The 24,166-nt window shown below is 41.1% G+C and overlaps 1 protein-coding gene across 1 annotated transcript in view; it reads left to right on the top strand.

Annotated features, from left to right (window-relative positions):
• The first annotated feature begins 1,649 nt into the window (after positions 1-1,649).
• LOC126188543 (neurogenic locus notch homolog protein 3-like) overlaps positions 1,650-24,166 on the top strand; it is a 136,666-nt gene continuing 114,149 nt past the window's right edge. The window contains exons 1-2 of the mRNA XM_049930143.1: positions 1,650-1,726; positions 6,542-6,634. Coding sequence (XP_049786100.1) covers positions 1,650-1,726; positions 6,542-6,634 — 170 coding nt within the window. The remainder of the gene's footprint in view (positions 1,727-6,541; positions 6,635-24,166) is intronic.

A 24,166-nucleotide genomic window follows, 5' to 3' on the forward strand; every position in this document is an offset into this window, starting at 1 on the left:
CGGCAATGTGACTGCCTCCCTCCCCTGCCTGCAGAGACTCATTGCTGAATTATGTTTGTAATGCCATCAGGTCAATAACACAATAAGGAACCTACCGTACCACTGAGTATCAGTATCGCCAATTGGATGTAAATAACTTCACTATAGACACACTCATAAAAAGTTAGTTGTTTCATACTTAAATATTTATATTTATCCGTATTTAAATTAGTGTTGGAGCGTTTTATTTGAATTTCGGTAAATTCATGTATATTGCTTCAGTGATGTACCAGCCATTATTATCGACAAAGCTGTAAACTCTTTGATTTCATATTACTCCTCTCTTCTTCCTCGTTGTGCACAGTCTTTGCGGAAGAGTAATTATAAATGGGAAGTCTTGGCGGGAATCGTATGTGAAGTGGAAAGTCTTGGCAGAAGAGCTATTGTTAATGGAGCTAATGTGTTTCTGTAATACTGCTGAAGGCAGAAGTATCTTTGTTAGTAGTTCAGTGTGCACAGATATTAGTGAATATGATTGTTCCAAAGTTCAGGAACTTTATTTCATTGAATAATCGTTATAAGCCACCTGGATAACACAATTATTTCACCAGTTGATGTTTCTTCGTATCAGAAATAAGATCTGATCCAACATCATATTCCACAGAAGACAACGAGGGCACCAACGAAATAAGAAGATAAGTAATATATTTCAACGCTAGGTGTGGATGAGGTGTCCTTTGCAGTTTCATTGAAATAAATGATCAACGTTTGTTTCGAAAACATACCATTGAACTTTAAGCATTGAAGACTCCGTCACATGTTGTCTTGTGTTCTGCATCTTCTCCTTCCTCTGTTGTATTTAGGCGCCTCGTACAGGAGAGACAGCTTCACGCCGCCTGCCTCCGTGTATCTTGTAACATGCGTCTGCCCCTCTCTCTACCACTCAGCTTTCGCCCTTCAAATTTCCCTGTTCCTTTTCTAAATTCTTTTAACTTTTGGCCACGCACCCCTTTTGCCTTTGGGACTGGCGCATGGTGAGGTACACCCGTGCTGGAAGGGCTCAATGTAGACTCTAAATTACAGTAAACGCAGTCATTTTCTTTCAGTGTATGACTTTAAACCGCACTTACAACCAGATCTTCCGTTCCACCCACATCCCACTCTCGCGTTCGTATACAGCGCGCTGATGCTAGCTGGCACTAGTGATGATTATAAAGAGAGAGACATTAGGCGGGCGAGTAATCCAGAAGTACTGATTAAAATTTCCAAGAACTGCGGCGTTATGAACACGCAGTGCATTGGCAGTTAGCTGTAACTTTTTCCTAGGTCTATCAGAAAGGCTACATTTGCTGTTGCAAGTGGTGGCCAAACCGTCAGCCTTTTAGGCAGACTTACGATATAGAGTGTTTCACTGAAGATTAAGGATAGCGCTTCTCTTGTAATCTCACAAACACACTTTCCCAGGACTTCACGTCTAATTTTCTTACACTGGCTGCATTTCCATAGCTCTTTCCCCCCCCTTCCCCCACTGTGCTCACAGCAAGGCGCTGACTGCCTGGGATTTCTGTGGCTGACTGCTCGCGACCCTACTACCATTTGAACAACCCTTCGGCCGTCGCCAAGAGCTCTAATGGAACACTACGTCATCCTGGGATTAGCCATTGGTCAAAATGGCCCTACTGGCGATAACGATGCTTCTGGCTCTGGAGAGCTCCCCTCCCACCGGCTGGCTTAGCAGCCCTCTCTGGTATGTTAGTGGGGTGGAGCTCTTGGCCCTTTGTGTCTTTTAACTACCGAATAAATCGTACTCCTTGGCAATTTCGTCGTAACTGTAGTATGAAGCAACATTTCGGCTCCCTCCAGGCCCGAAAAAGGGTCATCAAATGCACAACCTCAATATCGGAGCCAGTGTAGGCCTGCTACCATCGCAGTAAATGAATACATCGGAAATGTAGGTAACCAACTTGGAGTTCATCAGTATTTTTAATTATTCATACAAACAGAACATGACAATGTGCCGTTAATTAAAAATTCAGCCGTAAAATTTGATGTTACAGAGCTGCAGTATTTACAGCCTACACAGATAAGACACGCCAAACGTTGTGATCTGTATGTATTTAGGGGCAGCTCGGAAGTCGAATAATTGTTACAGTACAAGAGAACAAGCCCCAAAGTATGTGCTACACTTATCTCGTTGTCGTAGCCATAGACTATACGTAATGTGTACGAATCAGTAATACATATACTGATAAGCCAAGCAGCGCGCACGTAACGCGGTAAAAAAGTAAACATGGAGTGCAGGGACAAATGGTGAATCATTCCAGCGACGATACGGGCTGCAAACGAAGAATTCCACTGACTTAAGCGACTATGTTAAAGGGCAGATTGTTATGGCCTCGCAAACGGCCTTCGACCGTCATCAGGCGACGATCCGCTACTGATCTAACGACAGAGTACAATGCTGGTGTGGGCATACGTCTTTCGGGGCACGCCGTTCAGCAGACGTTGTTTAACATGGGGCTCTGCACTGTACGACGCTCAAGTGTTCCCATGTTGACCGGAGGACATTGTCCATTACTATTGCAGTGGGTGCGAGATATCGAGAATGGACCGTGAATAAATGTGAACACATCGTCTGGTCGGATGACGCACATTTCTTGTTTCACAGATTCAGGTTATCGCCAGCTCGAAACATGCACAGCGCCGCTGAGGCAGGCTGATAGGGCAGCGTTATACTATGGGCGATATTTCCTGCGCTTCTAGGGGAACTGTGGTAGTAATCGAAGATCTAAGGCACCAGCTCAGCTGTGCAGTACGCTAACTTTATTGTGGACCACCTGCAGCCCCTCATGCGTTACATCTTCCCAGACGGTGATGGTATTTTCCAGTAGGATAACTGTACGAATCACAAAGCCGCAATCGTGCTACAGTGGTTTGAGGAGCATAATAATTATCTCTACGTATATGTCTTGACCACCAAATTCGCCCGACCTGAACCAAGTGCTAATTCCGCACCCACAAACCACCGGCCATTAATTTAAGGGAACTGTGTCACGTGTGCGTAGGCTTCTGGTATGACGTACCACGAGAAATCTACCAAGGATTTATCGAATACACGTCACGCAGAATCGCTGCTGTATTCCGTTCCACAGGTCGACGAACACGATGTTAAGCTGATGACCATAATGTTTTGGATATCGGCTGCTATTGTTGATTTGTAAGTATTTTGATTTACCGAGTTTTAGACAATTGGCCATTTCATCCTTACTGACCGTTCTCAAGTACTATCTACAAATCGAAAGAACAAATCACAAATGTACAAAATTTCGTTAAATATGTTTTACTTTCAGACACGGCGTGGCAAATCAAGCAGGTGTAGGTACAAAAAGATCAGAAAAATACCCATTGTAAGTCTTCTCACATAAATTTGTAAGTGCAATAATTCTTCTCTGCATCCACGGAGTCTTTTCATAGAGGTATAACTGAATAAAATGGTTCCCGTTTTTAAGCCGCATCAGCTCAATTACGAATCTCGCATTAGCGAACGATACAAAAGTCCTCCGAAGATTATCAAAGCCTAATTTTCATTAATCATGACACTTCGCTGTGCAAAAACTATCTTTATGCAAAGCGTCAAAAAATTGTCAAAGTCCACCACTTTTGCAGAAATAACTTCAATCAGCAGACATCCAGAATGTTGATAAAATAATTCAAAATTTTCACATTTGAAATGTTCATCAGTAATTCACTACTAGGCACCGAATACCATTATAATTAATTAACTAGAGACACTTTGCTCAAAGATGGATCACAGCTATAGTAGCGTGGAAGAAACGGAGAAGGCGTAGAAGGAAGAGAAGGGGATGTGTGGTCCGGTGTACGTATCGAATGCGAGACCTGTGTAACTTTCGTTGATGCCGAAACAGACATAATTCAACGAACAGTGAATACTTAGTCTTAAATCTCAGCTGCTCACTATTTTATGACAATTGTCCACTTGAATACGAGCAAACAGTATTGCACCAAATTCGGACCAGTGTGGTCGATATCTGTGTTACACCACTTACAAATCGGACGGAAGATATCAGTTACTATTGGCTTTTCCGTCTTAAGCTTGTTGCACGACTATTTTTCATCTAACGCCTTTTGTTTATAAAGCATCTTCTGCGGTGATTTTGGAAACACGGTATACATAGTAAGTCCATACAGTGTAGTGTTTATAGATAGAAAATAAATAAAAGTGAACAGCGTCTGACGAAAAATACTCTTTAACTGCAGTAAGCTCAAGACGAAAAAAACCAAGAGCAATTGATATACGAGGCGTGTTTTTTAAGCAAGTACCGTTTTGAAATTTTAAAAAAAGACGTGCTAAGATATCTCAATAATTTTATTTTTACATGAAAGCCTGTACCTTAATCTACTTTTCTACATATTTTCCGTCAATATTGAGGCACTTGTCATAACGTTGTACCAGTTTTTGAACACCCTCCTCATTGAAGTTCGCCGCCTGACTTGTTAACCACTGCATCACCACTGTTTTGACTTTGTCATCTTCTTGAAGACGCTGACCGCCCAGGTGTTTTTTCAAGTGCAGGATCACTGGGAGCAAGATCGGGGCTGTACGGAGGATGATCTAGTGTTTCCCATCGAAAAGATGTGATGAGATCTTTGGTCTGATTCGCCACATGCGGACAGGCATTGTCTTGCAGCAAAATGATGCCCTTGCCCAACTTCCATGGACTGTTGCTTTGATTCTGGTGTGACGTAGGCCACCCATGTTTCATCGCCCGTAAAAATTTGGTTTAAGAAATCATCACTGTCGTTGTGGTACTACTCAAGGAAAGTCAATGCACTGTCTAAACGATTGGTTTTGTGCACATCCGTCAACATTTTCGGTACCCAACGTGTGCACAATTTTCGGTAATTCAAGTACTCGGTCACAAAGCCATACAAAACACTACGAGAAACATTGGTTCAAATGGCTCTGAGCACTATGGGACTTAACATCTGAGGTCATCAGTCCCCTAGAACTTAAAACTAATTAAACCTAACTAACCTAAGGACATCACACACATGCATGCCCGAGGCAGGATTCGAACCTGCGACCGTAGCGGTCGCGCAGTTCCAGACTAAAGCTCCTAGAACCGAGAAACATTAGGATAGTCATCCCGCAAGGAGAAATTCGTAAAGCGTCATTTTTCTCTCACCCTGTTGTCCACTTTCTTCACCAAACTTTCATTAACGAATTAAGGACGCTCACTCCGTTGTTCATCATGCACATTTGTGGGGCCATCTTTAAATGCTCTCAACCACTTTCTTACCATTCCATCACTATAATGTTTTCTCCGTAAATTGCACAGATCGCACGATGAATATCGATAGATTTTAGGCCTTTAGCACTAAGAAATCTCATAACAGCCAGTACTTCACAGTCGGCGGGACTCACGATTGTCGGAGGCATCTTAAACACTCAGTAAACAACGTAAACGAGAAATAATCAGACTGTAATGGCGTCAGTGCGTAGATTAAGGTACAGGCTTTCATGTAAAAATAAAATTATTGAGATATCTTAGCACGTCTCTTTCTTAATTTCAAAACGGTGCTTACTTAAAAAACACGCCTCGTATAACGGCTACTGCGGATCACTGCCGCAAACAAACGTATTACAATGTTAGACTTTGGCAGCGTAGCGAGTTCCCTGCAGCATTATGCAACCCACACTACCCGCCAGCGGTGCACTACGGTCGCGACTCGTCGCACAGGCGCAACGATAGTTCCTTACGAGGATTCTCGTGGTAATTATTTTGTCTCACTCAATTTAAAACTGTCATATTCCATACCCTCTTAAATTTTCATTCTTATGATGAAAATAACAGCCAGTGAAAGTGATATTTTCTTGATTAACGTTAGAGACAAACACAAAAATAAATGTCACTCACGGATTAGTCCAGAGGTCTGTTCCGACTTGCCGGCTGCTGGCTTCAACGCAGTACGAGGAGCAGCTTGTGATCGTAGGATATGTGATCAGCACGTCGCTAATTCCTTCTGAAGATGTTGCCAATACATAAACCCTAGTGATACCGCTGCTTTTTATCCAAGCAGCTCTTCATTTGCCTCACGAAGCTGATTAGAACAATTCGTTCATATCAAAATCTTTCTATATCTCTCATGTCTCTTTGGAGAAGTAAAATAAAATCGATAAATAGAAGGTAGTTATAATATATTCTACTGGCATAATGTTTTTTTATATAAAAACTGTCACAGAAACTTCAAAGACGATTTCTATAACTTTTTTTTCAGATTCCGTGTTTTTCAAATAAAATTGCGATTTGCGAAATTCTCTTTGAGATTCGGGGACTGTTTCATTCGCCAATGCGCCCCTTCCACATCAACTTAAAATGTGTTAATGTTGTCTTCACTGTTTCTGTATGTAATATATTTCACTTAGTTTCCGAATGTACACATCACAGTATTGTTTTTCAACTGTGGGTAGAAATCCGAGTCAGGCCAGAGGAGTATTGTGTTTATGAGTGTTGTAATTGGTTTCCGCGCTTCTTGCGAGGAGCGCTGATCTCTTCCTGACCTATTTCCAGTTCATTAACTGCCCGCAGCAAGTGAATCGCAGCATATCAGCTAGACCACATTTTGAGGATTCGTTAGTATCGCTTAGTCCAGTCAGATAGAGTTTTTCATTAGTTGCAATTGCATTTTTTCACTACTTTATACCATGTCGAAGCCACTTCTAATGAATGAATTTGTAAGCTAATGTTCCCCACATTGTCTTTTTCGTTAATTGTGGATACTTCTACTTGCCATCTGTCTAATTCCATGCATCAACTAAAGCCTTAGTCATTAAACTAGTCTTTTGTAAAGTGGCAAGTAACTTAAGTAACTCAATTCAAGACAAAACTCACTGATGTGCTTTAGTTTAAAAGTTAACTTGCCTGCTGCTATTGACGGTTGTACATATGCTGATCGAGCAATGTTGAATAGTTTCGAAGTGGTGGTATTTGACTCATTGTTAATGATCATGATTGTTCTTTTTATGAGTAACACATTGGCCTTCCTACTGATGTCCGTTAATTTCTAGCCTCTCTCTGCTTTGACTTCGTGATAGTGTTGTAGTTTAAATTGAAGATATTGCCTATCCACACATACCTGCTGGACAATTGCATTATCCCTTTGGCTTGGATTTTTGGCACCAGGAATAACTGAGTCGTATAATATGCTTTACATATTACGTAAGTGTCTAAAACTATTTTTTATGAGATTGGTGGACTCCAGGCATTTTTTGTTATGGTACCTTGTATGTTGTCCGTTCAGTGTTTCCAATTGTTCGTGTTCATTTTTTATGGATACCTACGCATTATAATTGCCAAGGTTTTGTGATCTGCCACCATCACCGTCCACGGTACATTGACAATTCCAATTCCTCTGATGTCTCCCTTGTTTATTTTTGTACCAGTTTTTTTCAGCCCCTTCTTCGAGTCCCGTTTGTTTCAGTAATTGTTCTAGATAGCGGTGATTAATACAGTCAAAAGTATTACAGAAGCCAACAAAGAGTTTAACGCATTTTATGTTAGTTACTACAGCTAATGACATAATGTCTCCATAGTCCGAGATTGGGGTCGTGCTGAACCATCTCGCAAGGTAGGATTCATGTTTTATTGTCATATTCTGAAGTAGATGCGTCATTCTGCTATTAACTGCTGTGGCAATCGTTTTCTAATAAAAATTCAATAAAGTTATTTGATGTATGTTATCTATTTTCTTCTGACTTTAAACTTTAGTCCTGAAATATTTTTACCTTCTTTGAAATCTTATTATTTCGTTTAAAATCGCTGTAATAGTTGTTCTGATAATATTCCAGAATCTAAGACAAAATTCCTTTGGAAGGCCGTTTGGCACGGGTTATTTGTTTGATGGTGACTTGTTGATTAACTCTAAAAGTCCGTCTGCATTAAAATCAGATAAACATTCAATATTCTCATCATTCTTAAGCTCTCCGTGAAAATTATGTGCGATTTTATCCGTAGTGGTTTCGTCTGCTTCATCATAGGAATTCAGTTTATAACACTCCTAACTGCTACTGCTGTACCATAATCTCAAAACAGGAGGCAATTTGTAAAACAGAATTATTTTTTTGGATTAATAATGGTATAAAGCAACAGAGCAGTGTTACCCTCTGAGAGGAATTTTGTTATATTGACCGTGTTGTTCCTAACGGAGGTGGCTTATCGGAAATGAAAGTCAGAATTACGTAAATATTTCAATAGTAACAAACAAAATTTTGCCTAGCTATACTGTTTATAGGATAAGGGAAACGGTCGCCAGCCTAATTAGGCAAGAGAAAGATTAACGTTCTCGTTTATGAAAGTAGGTATAAGTAACTATAATGGACAAACACAACCTAGACTTAGCCACACGCGAGTGCAATGAACTCTGACACACATATGTTTTAAGATTGAAGCTAACAACTGGAGCAGCACAAATTATTTGCTAAATTATAAGAGATACCGAAACACCCTATTACTTTCAGGCTTACATAAAGTGAATGGTCTTTATAACATTACTATTAACATGCACTTCTAATACACAAGATACACAAACACTTAGCAAACATGAATATATAATGTTTCACAACTGCAGCTTTCTCACTTTTACTACAGCGAAACACAATACTGACCAAATTGCAAGAAACTGACTCACCTTTTAGAATTTACTACAGACAATAATGTGATCATTTGCCTTATAAGCCTCAGTCTTAAGAACTTTTAATATTGAAGTTAGCAACAGCAGTTTTAATAGGAAAATTATTTTGAGCAAATAACATTTACTTTAACTCACTCTATTGCCACATTAACTTTAACTTTCTTTTTACTAAGTTCAAGAGGCATTAATTAGCAAAACTCTAGGCTTTAATTTCCTTTAGTAAGGACACTCGGATATCACTTTAGCTCAAACGGGGAGGAACCTGAGAGGTGTTATGATGAGGAGAAAAATCAAGGAAGGTACATAAATTCAGATACAAATTACCTTATATTTCAGCACATTAGCACGTCAATTAAGCTGATCCTTCACTGTACATCATTATAGTATTACGTTGCAATGATTGCGCAATGTGGTGGCAACTGCATGTTGGTAGGTGGAATTGTAGGCAGAATTGCTGGACTCTGTCATTTCTTGGTGGCGATGATAGATACAAACTCCGGAATAGTTCCAGCTATTTATCCATCCATCCGAGGCCTTGGAAAGAAGCAGGAAAAGCCTCTCTCGGAATCAGCACAATATGCATCTTTTACATGGCAGTGCACGGACTCGTAGCTCGTCTCCGACTCGTAGCTTGTCCCCGACTGCTGGCTCGTCTCCGACTGACTACCAGTTCCACCTTTTCCACCTAGGCCAACCACAATTTGCGCGCCCTACACAGTTCCGTTCCCGAGGGGAACCACTACACCTTTTACATACAGAATAACTAAGAGCCCTAACTGAGGATCAGCAATTTACATAACAGCAACCAAATTCATTAAATAAGACAGAACATTTTCACATATTGACACTTCTACAAAAAATTATTCACACAAAATTGCAATCATATGCAGTAAGTTTTGTTCCCTCCAAATGGGACAAAGAATATAAATTGCAGATACACTACTTTGCATAGAATCAAATCACGACATCAAAGGTTTGACAAAGAAAAGAGTACACAATTTTATGTTATCGATTCAAACACATTTACAGAAGATCAACAATGTAACATTAAATAAAGCAAAATAAATCCATACAGCATAATAGCTGTGGTGTTACAAGTTGTTCGTAATGTTGTTCGATTTGTCGGACAGTTTCGTTCTGGTTTGTGAGCAGCCCCCCAGTGTCTGTTTCTAAGCTTCGTTGAATGTGTGTCTGCAGTTTTCCTGGTGTCTTAATGAATGGTACATTAAGTCAATCCTTCTTGTAAAAGAGATTTGAGTGTGGATTTTATCTTGAGTCCTTCCTTTGTTTCCGTTTGATACTCAGAAGTTTAGCCTTTTTTCACTTTATATGTTGAACGTGTATGTCTGTCACTCTGGATTTATGAATACAGCTCTCTCAGTTTTGTGTGATAGAACTTGTCACTTACTTGTTGAGATGCACATCAAATTAAACTTTGCCTAACTTTCCTTATGGCTAAACTGTTCTATTGTAGAGGAATATTTATTTACTGTATGTAGATCGGTAGTCCACGTCTCGCTGATAAAATCGACGCTTTCTCTGTCTTCCAGATGCGAAACGTTGGCCTTGCGCTGTGATCTATGCACTTTCTTGAGCTGTTTACTATAAGGGCACAATGGTTAGGGGAATAAGCCGGCATCACATCAGGTGCAAGGATTCTTTCATTTGTTGTTTCAGATGCATACATTACTTAGCCGACTGTATGAAGTTGAGTTGAAAAACGTATATTTCACTGTGGTGGAATGCTTTAATTCCCAAGTGTTTTCAGTTTTATGTTGTTAACTAGCTCATGAAGTTGGGGGCCTGGTCTTTTTTGTTTATTATACAGTTGAAATAACATGCAATTTCTTCTTAAGAAAAAAATGGCTCTGAGCACTATGGGACTTAACATCTTAAGTCATCAGTCCCCTAGAACTTAGAACTTCTTAAACCTAACTAACCTAAGGACAACACACACATCCATGCCCGAGGCAGGATTCGAACCTGCGACCGTAGCAGTCCCGCGGTTCCGGACTGCAGCGCCTAGAACCGTACGGCCACCGCGGCCAGCTTTTCTTAAGAGATAAATAATATCTTCTTCGTAAAAAATGGATCTCTCTAACCTGTTGCTGTTACCGGAGAGTGCTTATAGGATAATTAAATTAAATTCTCTCCGAAGGCCCAACCTTATCGACCGACCGCAGTGTCATCCTCAACCGATAGGCGTCAATGGATGCGGATTCGCAGGGGCATGTGGCCAGCACACAACTCTTCCAGCTGTTATCATTTGTAGTGACCAGACAGCTACCTCTCAGCCGAGTAGTTCCTCAAATGGCCTGACAAAGGCTGAGTACATCGCACTTGCCAACAGCGCTCGGCAGACCTGGACGACCACTCACCCACGCGCTAGGTAAGCCCGACAGTGCCTAACTTTGGTGATCTGACTGGAATCGGTGTTACCATTGAGGCAAGACCGTTGGCATAGGTTAATTGAGGTACCATCATATATTGTACAGCCTATTCCTCGAATTTAATCTAAAATCTCGACATTGTTTACTGGAATACCATCTGTTAATAAGACAGCTGTGGCTGTACTTTCTTCAGGCGCTACGGTTGGTACTGTTTTAAATCTAGTATTGATAAAGTCGAGGGGTATGAAAGGGAAGCAGTGGTTGGGAAGGGAGTGAGACAGGGTTGTAGCCTCTCCCCGATGTTATTCAATCTGTATATTGAGCAAGCAGTAAAGGAAACAAAAGAATAATTTGGAGTAGGAATTAAAATCCATGGAGAAGAAATAAAAACTTTGAGGTTCGCCAGTGACATTGTAATTCTGTCAGAGACAGCAAAGGACTTAGGAGAGCAGTTGAACGGAATGGATAGTGTCTTGAAAGGAGGATATAAGACGAACATCAACAAAAGCAAAACGAGGATAATGGAATGTAGTCGAGTTAAATCGGGTGGTGCTGAGGGAATTAGATTAGGAAATGAGACACTTGAAGTAGTAAAGGAGTTTTGCTGTTTGAGGAGCAAAATAACTGATGATGGTCGAAGTAGAGAGGATATAAAATGTAGACTGGCAATGGCAAGGAAAGCGTTTCTGAAGAAGAGAAATTTGTTAGCATCGAGTATTGATTTAAGTGTCAGGAAGTCGTTTCTGAAAGTATTTGTATGGAGTGTAGCGGTGTATGGAAGTGAAACATGGACGATAAATAGTTTGGACAAGAAGAGAATAGAAGCTTTCGAAATGTGGTGCTACTGAAGAATGCTGAAGATTAGATGGGTAGATCACATAACTAATGAGGAGGTATTGAATATAATTGGGGAGAAGAGGAGCTTGTGGCACACCTTGACTAGAAGAAGGTATCGGTTGGTAGGACATGTTCCGAGACATCAAGGGATCACCAATTTAGTATTGGAGGGCAGCGTGGAGGGTAAAAATCGTAGAGGGAGACCAAGAGATGAATACACTAAGCAGATTCAGAAGGATGTAGGCTGCAGTAGGTACTGGGAGATGAAGAAGCTTGCACAGGATAGAGTAGCATGGAGAGATGCATCAAACCAGTCTCAGGACTGAAGACCACAACAACAACACTGATAAACTGAAAATCCTCCTGTAAAATAACTACATTTGCTTCTGAGTCGCAGATAAAATGTTATAGAGATGCAATGTTTAACTCAGATTTAATTCTATTTATATTCAGAGAGAGTATTATAAGCTTGAGCCATAGTCACAGTAATTCTGATTAAATGATCGTGGCCTCATTCGATCTACATTTGTTTTTCAGGCTGGGATTCTTTGTCTTGAGTAGCAATACTGGTGTCTTTGGAGTCACTGTGTTTGTTTTTCTTCCGAACTGCAGTGACATTTTCCTGGATTCTGTTTCTACGTCGTCCGCTGGTAATGTATACCTTGGCAGACGGAGGCAACGGAGGGATTTGACAGATATCGAAGTAGATCTATTCCGAAATCGCTTACTGTGTCTGCGTCGCAGACGTATTTTCCTCTACAGGCAATCTTCCTTGATATTCCCTTTCGTTTCCTGCTTCTTTTTCGTCACGAAGTCACTCCTCTTGTTTGTTTTTCAGGCTCATACACTGTTTGTACACCTGCTCTGCTTTCCTTGTTGTACTTATCGAGAGTTCTTGCTATCCGACCGCAATATTATTCCACTTGGCGTCCAGTGGCCGTTATCAGAAACACGCGATGACTTTACAGTGAAGACGTACAATGGTTGCCAAGGAAAACGCATGTCACTGGGAATGAGTTCAAGACATCTCTGCTTATACTAACAAGTGGCTCAGCGTCTCCTTGTGAAATATCACGATAAAATTCAGCATATGCCTACCGGAGCGGCCTAGCTTCCAGATGCAGTAATAGTGTGGTCGTTAAAAACATTAAACAGCTTAGATCGCATAAAATATTTCTTTATTCGAGACAACCGATTTCAACCGAATTTTTGGCATCTTCAGGCCTTACAATTGTTTTAGTTGTGAAACGTGTTCATTTTACATTGGACCTCACCCCAAGTTGTAATGTGGATACAAATCAGCACGTTATAAAAGGTTTGTCATAAGTAAAAAAACATAAAGCACCTTGTTCAAAATACATGTCCATACGTACATCGCTCACAGATGCTTAGTACGAGATAAAAACAAAGTGTACATTAGCACATCTGTTTACATAAACTGGACATAGTCTAAACAGCAAAAATCCACTTTAAATTGCATATAAGGTACATCTGATTTTATACGCCGTTTAAAGTTGATTTCCGCGGTTTAGCCTATGTCCAACTGCTCCCAAATCTAGAATTCTTCTATTGAGGGCTTGGAAAGTAATCACTGTTTGACTTCCTATTCATTTTTTGTTTCAGTGCAGCAAACATTTATTTCCATTGCGCAAATCAAATTCAAACTGTGATGCTCTATTAATCTGATTTTGCCAATTTATTTTTATTGTTTCCGTGGTTTTATGAGTAACAAATAGTTGAAATAAATTTTGACTGAAATTTCCTAAATAAGAGCCCAAGAGTTGAAATAAAAATAATGAACATACTAGAGATTTTTAACCCACTTGGCTCTAGGGTACCCGTAGGCGAATGGTCATTTGTACTTGAAAATTCATGGAGCTCGAACATATTACATCTCCGTTCCGCCGTAGCGTTTGGAAGTCGTAAATACTGTTTGTTAACTCTGTGTTCTGCCTAAACGTCCGTTCTGTTGTAGCATTTGTGATTTCCTTTGTTAGTGGTTTCGGCTGCTTTACAGCCGTAATGATATCAGGAATGTTTTCCAAGAAATGCTCACTCTGCGCCGAATTCGACAAGACAACAAGAAACGTTCAGCTAAGTTCGTTAGAAGTGCACGAATGGATCGAGAAAGTTATCGGAATCGAATGAGATCAAGTTCAAACTGCTTGCTATTGCACAGAGCTAAAGTTGTAAATCCACTTTTGGCTACCACAAACTATCATAAGAAAGCCTAGACTACGGCAGTTTCCCTAGTAGCTTTGGTCAAAAATGGTTCAAATGTCTCTGAGCACTATGGGACTTAACTTCTGAGGTCATCAGTCCCCTAGAACTTAGAACTACTTAAACCTAACTAACCTAAGGACATCACACACATCCATGCCCGAGGCAGGATTCAAACCTGCGACCGTAGCGGTCGCAGGTTTGAAGTGCCTAGAACCGCTCGACCACTCCGGCCGGCAGGTTTGCTCAGTTAAGGTCGTACCCCAGTGTACGTTAGGTGTTTTGAATACCTATCGGGCGTTTCCTCGTAACGACCGCATTGTTTACGTATACGATCAGTGTCTTACTAGATTCCCACGTAAACTGGAAGCGGTGGACCATCTAGAAAGTGACTGAGGATATGTAAAGGGCTACAACTGACAGTTGCAACTTGTACACCGTTTAAAGTGGAGTTTCGCTTCTTGTCCAACATATGTGAACAGATGTTCCATCGCGTACTGTCTTTTTTGTGTTGTAACAAGCATCTGTGAGTGATGCATATATGGACATGGGCTTTTGCGCAAGGTGCTTTCTGTTTTTTTGGTCATGCAAACATTTTATAATATGCTCATTTTTATTCACATGACAACTTGGCGTGAGGTCCAACGTAAAATGAACACATTCCACAACAAAACATTTTTAAGACCTGAAGATCACAGCAAAGCCTGTCGAAACCGGTTGTCTCGAATAAAGAAATATTTTATGCGATCTAGGCAGTTGAGTTCTTTTAGCAAGTGAAAAAGATCGCTCCTCCATTATTCTCAAAATGAGAAAATTGAGTCAGACAGTCTGGTCGACTAATATTCGTTGCACTTTTGCTTGTTTTGATGTAAGGACTTGCTTAAAAACGTAAAATGAACAGATTTCGCAACAGAAACCTGCTTGTCGTGGTTCTGGCGCTGCATGCACATTGGCCAGTGTGACGTCCTGTGCGGCAACTACCCCTGCTGGTGCTACTGCTGCAATTTTTGAAGCGTTCGTTTCAGCTACCGATCTGTTCCAACTGGGGTACTTCTTTGCCCGTGCCCCTCCCATCACACATCCGACGCCTGTTGTTGTTTAGCGGCTGCGTATCAGTTTTGGGGGTTAGCTTTTCAGTTTCCGGTTTTTAGAGTGACAGATATATTCTGCTGCTGGTAATTGTGGCTCCTGATGTTATAGCTCGCCAGTGCTTGACCCTTCTGTGTCCATCGTTTGGTTGCACGTAAGAAGTTCAGCTAACGTCAGTTTCCTGCGCTGCTCTAACGACTTGAGTCAAAATATAAACTCATTCTCTGATGGCCACTTTCATTACAGATAAAAGACGCTCCTATCAGTCCACTGTAAACAGCATTCACCTTGTGTCCACAAACACTGGGATGGAAGGGAATATTGTGTTTGACATGCATTTCAACGGGCCTGACGCCGCTGAGACTTTGCAATTTATGGTGGCTAGATCAATGTTCGTTACGGATTTGTTTCACTTCCCCATACTTGGTGAAAACCTCTTTCAAATAGTAGGTTCATCCTCAGGAAGCAGATTAAACAGACGTACATTTTTATACTCCACGTCAGCGTTAGAAACTATGGCAGTACTTAGTGACGCGTCACGGTGACAGAATCCAGTATGCCTTCCATGTTTGACCAGAATCCTTTCCTGCAACACAGGGTTTAACAATTCCACTGGAAAACAGTAGAGCTCTGAGTCCTAATAAGCAGTGTGAACTTTGATGTGATTCTGATAATTTCCTCAATCCAATCGTCTATCTCTGACGGACAGTTAGTTGAAAATTGCTTGTTGCCTTGTCGAACTCGAAATAGAGATTGCATTTCCTGACGTCGTTACTGTTATAGAGTGGCCGAGACCACTTAACAAAGAACAGTACAAAACACTATAACAGAATGACAATGCGTAAGCACTGGACGCTTACGTAGAACACAGAGTTAACAACAACTGGTATTTGCGGATTGCAAACGCTACGGCGGAACGGAGGTTCAATACGTCCGAGCTCCGTGACGACTCAAATGGAAACGGATACGGCTACACTAAAAACAAGTTACTTAAAAAGTCTAGATTTTTCATTATTTATATTTGAAATTTGGGCCTTATACCTAGGAAATTTCAGGCAATAATTTATTTAAACGATTTATTATTATAAAACCAATATAAGAGGCCATACAGGTAAAAAATAAAAATATATTGACAAAATTAAATTAATCGAACAACGCTCTTTGATTTTAAATTGAGCAATGAAAATAAATGTTTGCTGTACTTAAATAAAGAATGAGTAGGAAGTCAAACAAGAATTACTTACCATGCCCTCGATATAAGAATTCTGGATTTGGGAGCACATGCAGGAGGAGTAATGCGAGTATGAAATGTCTTAATGTACTACTTTATAAGAAAAAGACAAACATCATTCTCTTTACCTCATGATACTATTACGGCGTTCCTTAACTCCAAAGATGCACTAAAACTCTACAGGATGACCGATGAAGTACAGCGAGAAATACTTTAAAGTTGTCTGGAGTGCTTCTTGCACTGCTCTTACAGGCGCCTTGATAATATTAATGGATATACACACATAAAAAAAAAAGTTTTCCATCGCCTCGGTTCCGACAGTTCCGGAACCTGTACAGAAAATTGGAACAGAGATCAACATAAACATCATTTCCGCCCTGCATGTTGTAACACCATACAGCCAGACCTTCAGAGGTGGTGGTCCAGATTGCTGTACACACCGGTACCTCTGATACCCAGTAGCACGTCCTCTTGCATTGATGCAAGCCTGTATTCGTCGTGGCATACTATCCACAAGTTCATCAAGGCACTGTTGGTCCAGATTGTCCCACTCCTCAAAGGCGATTCGGCGTGGAGCCCTCAGAGTGGTTGGTAGGTCACGTCGTCCATAAACGGCTCTTTTCAATCTAGCCTAGGCATGTTCGATAGGTTTCATGTCTGGAGAACAAAATGGCTCAAATGGCTCTAAGCACTATGGGACTTAACATCTGAGGTCATCAATCCCCTAGACTTAGAACTACTTAAACCTAACTAACCTAAGGACATCACACACATCCCTGCCCGAGGCAGGATTCGAACCTGATACCGTAGCAGCAGTGCGGTTCCTGACTGAAGCGCCTAGGCCCGCTCGGCCTGGAGAACATGCTGCCCACTCTACTCGAGCGATGTCGTTATCCTGAAAGAAGTCATTCACAAGATGTGAACGATGGTGGCGCGAATTGTCGTCCATGAAGACGAATGCCTCACCAATATGCCGCCGATATGGTTGCACTATCGGTCGGAGAACGGCATTCACGTATCGTACAGCCGTTACGGCGCCTTCCATGACGACCAGCTGGGTACGTCGGCCCCACTTAATGCCACCCCAAAACAGCAGGAAACCTCCACCTTGCTGCACTCGCTGGACAGTGTGTCTAAGTTCAGCCTAACCGAGTTGCCTCCAGACACGTCTCCGACGATTGTCTGGTTGAAGGCATATGCGACACCCATCGGTGAAGAGAACGTGATCCCAATCGTAAGCAGTCCATTCCGCATGTTGTTGCGCCTATCCGTACCGCACTGCATGGTGTTGTGGTTGCAAAGATGGACCTTGCCATGGGCGTCGGGAGTGAAGTTGCGCATCATTCAGCCAATTGCGCACAATTTGAGTCGTAACCCGACGTCCTGTGGCTGCACGAAAAGCATTATTCAACTGTGGTGGCGTTGCTGTCATGGGTCCTCCGATCACTGTCGTAGTAGCCCTTGGACGACCTGAGCGAGGCGTGTCATCGACAGTTCCTGTCTCTGTGTATCCCCCTGTGTCCGAACAACATCGCTTTGGTTCACTCCGAGACGTTTGGACATTTCCCTTGTTGAGAGCCCTTCCTGGTAGAAAGTAACAATGCAGACGCGATATAACTGCGGTATTGACCGTCTAGGCATGGTCGAACTACAGACAACAGGAGCCATGTACCTCCTTCCTGGTGGAATGATTGGAACTGATCGGCTGTCTGACCCCCTCCGTCTAATAGTCACTGCTCGTGCATGGTTGTTTACATCTTTGGGCGGTTTTAGTGGCATCTCTGAACAGTCAAATGGAGTGTATCTGTGATACAATATCTACAGTCAACGTCTATCTTCAGGAGTTCTGGGAATCAGCGTGATGCAAAACTTTTATTGATGTGTGTATATAGTACTTTTGTTCAGTGAACAAAATACGAGCTTACCGAGTATCGGACCAGATTTGTGACTGGTTTCAGGACTTCCTTGCACACAGAATGAGCGGTCGCTCTTAACAGAAAAAAAAATCGATAAAGGTAGTTTCAAGAGCACCCGAAAGAAGTGTGATAGGACCGTTACTATTTACAGTATATATAAATGATCTAAAGGATAACGTCGAAAGCTTCATGAAGCTGTTTGCAAACAATGCAATTGCCTGTAAGAAAGCAGCAAAATCAGAAGACTGTAGCGAATTACAGAAAGAGCTACTGACGATTGATGAATAAATGTAATGTGTTGTACCGAAACAGACGAAGATAAGTGTTGCTCTACGATTATGCTGTTAGTAACAAATTGCTGCGTACAGTAACTACTGTAAAATGCTAAGGGGTAGCCGTCTGCAGTGACCTTAAGTGGAATAACCTCATATAAACAATAGTGTGAAAAACAGTTGCCAGATTAAGTTTCATAGGAAGAGTATTAAGGACTTGTACTTCATCGACGAAAAAAATTGCTTGCAAATTTATTGTTTACCCAATTCTTGGTCATCAGTCTGGGACTCTTGCCAGGTTGAATTAACAGAGGAGATGGACATAATCTAACGAAGATCGTTTAGTCGGCACGAGGGCGTTGCTGAAATCTAGAGTGGTAGACGCTACAAGAAGGATTTTGAGCATAACGAATAGATTTACTGTTGAAATTCAGAGGGAGTAAGTTTCGGGAAAAGTCGGAGAGCATATTACTTCTTTCTACACACGTAACAAGAAATGAGAAAATGCGAGAAATTGGAGCCAATACGGAGATTTACCGACAATCATTCTTCCTACGCGCCATTTGCGAGTGGAACAGGGAAGGGGGGATCAGTTACTGGCACATCGTCAGGTGTCTTGCTGATTCCAGATGTAGATGCATATCTAGAACACAGATTTTAAATTATCTGCCACAGATAATATACAATAATGAAACTGTTTCGCTTTATCGGCTGATATGTACGGTAATTAAACTGATTTTCGATAAAATACCAGCAGTAGACCCAGGGGCTTACGAACGGCCTATAGCTGAAGACAGCGCAGAGCGCTATTAATTTTTGTAGAAACTACAATAAATGCAGAAAGCACAATAACACACTTAAATGGAGCTCTCTCTCAGCTACATACTGCCATTTTCCACAAAGTCACCACAATTCGTTGTGCACTTCCTTCCAGTAGTGAACACAAACCTGCATCCCGGACACGTAAAAATATGAACCAGCTGACGCTACCAATCTGTTGTCAACATATGAGTCTGGAAAACGTTGGTCACGTATTCCAGCAGTCACAAACCCAAAGAGAGGGACCCATTTCGCACACAGATCCTGTTGTATAACATTTGTTTAAGGCATTACAGCCAACATTCAGCTATAGACACAATTCATTATTCACCATCTGCCGATCATCACACATGAATTGATGGAGACGCTATTCGTTATGAGGGAAGGCAACTGAGCAAGGTCGATCGAGGCTTGGCTTGTCGTGTAGATGGTTTTCACCAATACTGAAATTCAATACCCATCGCGTCACATTAGTCGTGTCTAGTTTATCGTCTCAATACACCTTTAGCAAACATCGATGGAGTTCAGTTGGCATAATTTATTGAGCAGTGAGCAATTTAGAGACCTATCTCTGTTTTATTCGCACCTCGTTCCATTTTCGAACGCTTCCCTCTTGCTGCTAACTGTTTCAGGACAACGAAACCAGCATTAACAGAGAGATTCAAAAATTAGTACTTCACCAATATAATATTCCGGAGGTAAAATATTCCCCCATTCGGAACTCCTGGCATGGACTATTCAGCAGGACGTCATCAGTAGAAACAAGACTGGCATTCTACGTATTGGAGCGTGGAATGTCAGATCGGGCAGGCAGGTTAGAAAATTTAAAAAGGGAAATGGATCGACTGAATTTATATATAATGGGAATTGGGGCAGTTCGTTGGCAGGAGGAACAGGACTTCTGGTCAGGTGAATACAGGGTTACAAATAAAAAATCAAGTAGGGGTAATGCAGGAGTAGATTTAATAACGACAAAGGCATTGGGAATGCAGATAAACTACTATGAACAGCATAGTGAACGCATTAACGTAGCCAAGTCAGACACGAAGCCCACACCTACTACAGTGGTACGAGTTTATATGCCAACTAGCTACGCAGATGATGAAGAGATTGAAGAAATGTATTATGAAATATAAGAAATTATTCAAATGGTTAAGGGAGACGAAAATTTAATCGTGATGGAGACTGTAATTCAATAGTATGAAAAGGAAAGCAGCTCGTGGTCGTGCGGTAGCGTTCTCGCTTCCCACACCCGGGTTCCCGGGTTCGATTCCTGGCGGGGTCAGGGATTTTCTCTGCCTCGTGATGACTGGGTGTTGTGTGATGTCCTTAGGTTAGTTAGGTTTAAGTAGTTCTAAGTTCTAGGGGACTGATGACCATAGATGTTAAGTCCCATAGTGCTCAGAGCCATTTGAACCATTTTGAAAAGGAAAGAGAAGGAAAAGTAGTAGGTGAATACTGACTAGGGAAAAGGGACGAAAGAAAAAGCCACTGATAGAATTTTCCACATAGCATAATCTAATCGTCAACATTTGATTTAATAATCATGAAAGAAGGCTGAATAAAAAGAATGGGGGAAAGGAATACGGTAGAAGACTAATGGGTAATTTTGAGAGATGGAACAGTGACGGTGCACAGGATTATGTAGGTAAAAGGACAAGGCCTAGTAGAAGTCCTTTGATGTCATAGGAGGTACTGTATTTAATTGATGAAAGGAAAAAATATAAAAGTGAAGTAAATGAACCAGACGAATGAGAATACAAACGTCAAAAAAATAAGAGTGAGAGCAAGGGCAAAATGGCTAAATAGGAATGCCTAGAGGACAAATTTAAGGATTTAGAAGCATATACTGTATCACTAGAGGAAAGATAGGCAGCACCTACATGAAAATCAAAAGACACCTTTGGGGAAAGAGAAGCAGCCGTATGAATATCAAGAGCTCAGATGGAAAACCAGTCCTAATCAAAGAAGGAAAATTGAAAGGTGTAAGGAGTATATAGAGAGTCCATTCAAAGGAGACGTACTTGAAGGCAGTATTCCAGAAATGGAAGAGGACGTAGATGTAGACGAGATGGAAGATGTGATACTGCTTGAAGAATTTGATAGAGCACTGAAAGACCTAAGACGAAACAAGGCCTCTGGAGTAGACGACATACCGTCAGAACTCGTGATAGCGTTGGGAGAGCCAACCATGACAAAACTCTTCCATCTTGTGTAAAAGGAGTATGAGACAGGCGAAATACTCTCATAGTTCAAGAAAAATACAGTAATTTCAAACAAAGCAAATGCTGACAGGTGTGAATATTACCAAACTATCAGTTTAATAAGTCATGACTGCAAAATGCTAACACATGTTCTTTGCACAAAAACGGAAAAACTGGTAGAAGCCGACCTCGGGGAAGATGTGTTTGGATTCCGGAGAAGTGCAAGGCGATACTAACCCTATGACTTCTCTCAGAAGATAGGTTAAGGAAAGACAAACTTACGTTTATAGTATTTGTAGACTTAGAGAAGGCTTTTGACAATGTTGACTGAAATACTCTCTCTGAAATTCTGAAGGTAGCAACGGTAAAACATGGGAAGCGGAAGGCTCTTTACAACCTGTACGGACAACAGAACGCAGTTATAAGAATCGGGAGGCGTGAAAGGGAAGCAGTCATTTAGAAGGGAAAGATACAGGGTTGTAGCCTATTCCCGATGTTATTTAACCTGCACATAAAGCAAGCACTAATGGAAACCAAAGAAAAATTTGGAGTAGGGATTAAAGTCCAGTAAGAACAAATAAAAACTTTCAGGTTTTTTTCCGGTGACATTGTAATTCTGTCAAAGTCAGCAAAGGACTGGGAAGAGCGGTTGAACGGAGTGGACAGTTAAAATGTTTTGAAACACTATTCCAGGCACTAGAATGGACAGTGTCTTGAAAGGAGGACATAAATGAACATCAACAAAAGGAAAACAAGAATAATGGAATGTAGTCGAAATATAGTCGAATTAAATCAGGATATGGAGAGGAAATTATATTACGATGGCCGAAGAAGAGAGGATATAAAACGTAGACTGGCAATGGAAAGAAAAGCGTTTCTGAAGAAGAAAAATTTGCTAACGTCGAATACAGATATAAGGGACAAGAAGAGAATAGAGACTTTTAAAATGTGGTGCTGGAGAAAAATGCTGAAGATTAGCTGTGTAGAGCATGTAACTAATGAGTAGGTACCGGATAAAACTGGGGAGAAAAGAAATTTGTGGCACAACCTGACTAGAAGCGATCGGTTGACGGGATACGTTCTGAGATATCAAGTGATCACCAATTTAGTATTGAAGGGAAGTGTGTGTGTGTGTGTGTGTGTGTGTGTGTGTGTGTGTGTGTGTGTGTGAGGTGGGAGGGGTGCGGGAGGGTAAAAGTCGTAGAGGGAGACCAAGAAATCAATGCAATAAACAGATTCAGAATAATGTAGGTTGCACTAGTTATTCGGAGATGAAAAGGCTTGCACAGGATCGAGTAGCATGGAGAGCTGCATCAAACCAGTATTCAAAATGAAGACCGCAACAACAACAATATTTAGGAACATACTTGGTACATGTGTTCATAGAGTTAGTAGTTACACACTGCTAAAAATTTCTTTTGATTCGTGCAGGGAAACTCTGGTTCACTTTTGTCCTGACGTTTCACTGTGACACAAAACCCATAGGAGAAACAATTTTGTGTGCTATGCTCCACAGAAAACTGGTCATTGTACTGCAACTTCAGTTCCTTCGCCATTTCACCAAATTTACAAAAAACAAAAACGAACGATGTTCAAGGTTGCATTTGTAAGTTTTATAGTTTTCACAAATTCACTATTCGGTCAAGTGCGGAACTTTGATTTCCCAAGGCAGCGGTATGATAGGTGTTTCGGTACTGCCTTAGCATGAAGCCTCTCAAAACGAAGTTGCTACAAGCACTAGTTCCTAAAACAGCAAAGGTTGACTTTCATGCTTCAGCTCTGACATATGAACGGAAGATGCAAAATTTTCTTTTGCGGTAGTCTTTCTCAAATGAATAACAAGTTGGCCTTAAAATCTAGAAAACTGAACGTCTTGAATTAACGCTGAACTTTATGTAGATTCTTCAGCTGTGTTTTACCTCGTTGATGTTGGTTGTCTGTTAACATATATTCTTTGCGAGAAAAACTGACTAGCGTTATTTAACTTGACTTCCTTGTGTAACAATTGAATATTTTGCTTGAAGAACTCAGTAATTTAGGGACAGTCAGCAAGTGTAGCACCGATTTAATGAAAGTCTAACTAAGCTCGATGCTAATGTGAAATATATGAATACGCTACAGGTATGAAACTTCAGTCCTCTTCCTGTCATTTTGTTCATAATAAAAGCTTTTTTGTGTCTTCGTCGGTAATAATAAAAATTTAAAATTTTCTTTTCTTTTAGAAGACACTGACTATTGTGCTATAAAAATATAAACGGGCAGTGGTTAGCTAATGAGGATCGTCTCATCTAGTGAAAGAGAAGTCGGTTTGAGCAGATACGAGACCATAGCAAAAGGGTAAACAAATCTTAAGGTAGTAGTAGAAGTATTCACTATGGTAATGGTAGTGGCGGCGGTGGTGGTGGTGGTAGAGGTGGCTGTGGTGGCGGAAAATTTTGATAATACGAGTAGTGGTAGTGATAAGAAAGTTCTGAGATGGTGGTGATGAAGTGTAGTG

This window comes from Schistocerca cancellata, chromosome 5, assembly GCF_023864275.1.
Source record: "Schistocerca cancellata isolate TAMUIC-IGC-003103 chromosome 5, iqSchCanc2.1, whole genome shotgun sequence".
In the NCBI taxonomy this organism is placed as follows: domain Eukaryota; kingdom Metazoa; phylum Arthropoda; class Insecta; order Orthoptera; family Acrididae; genus Schistocerca; species Schistocerca cancellata.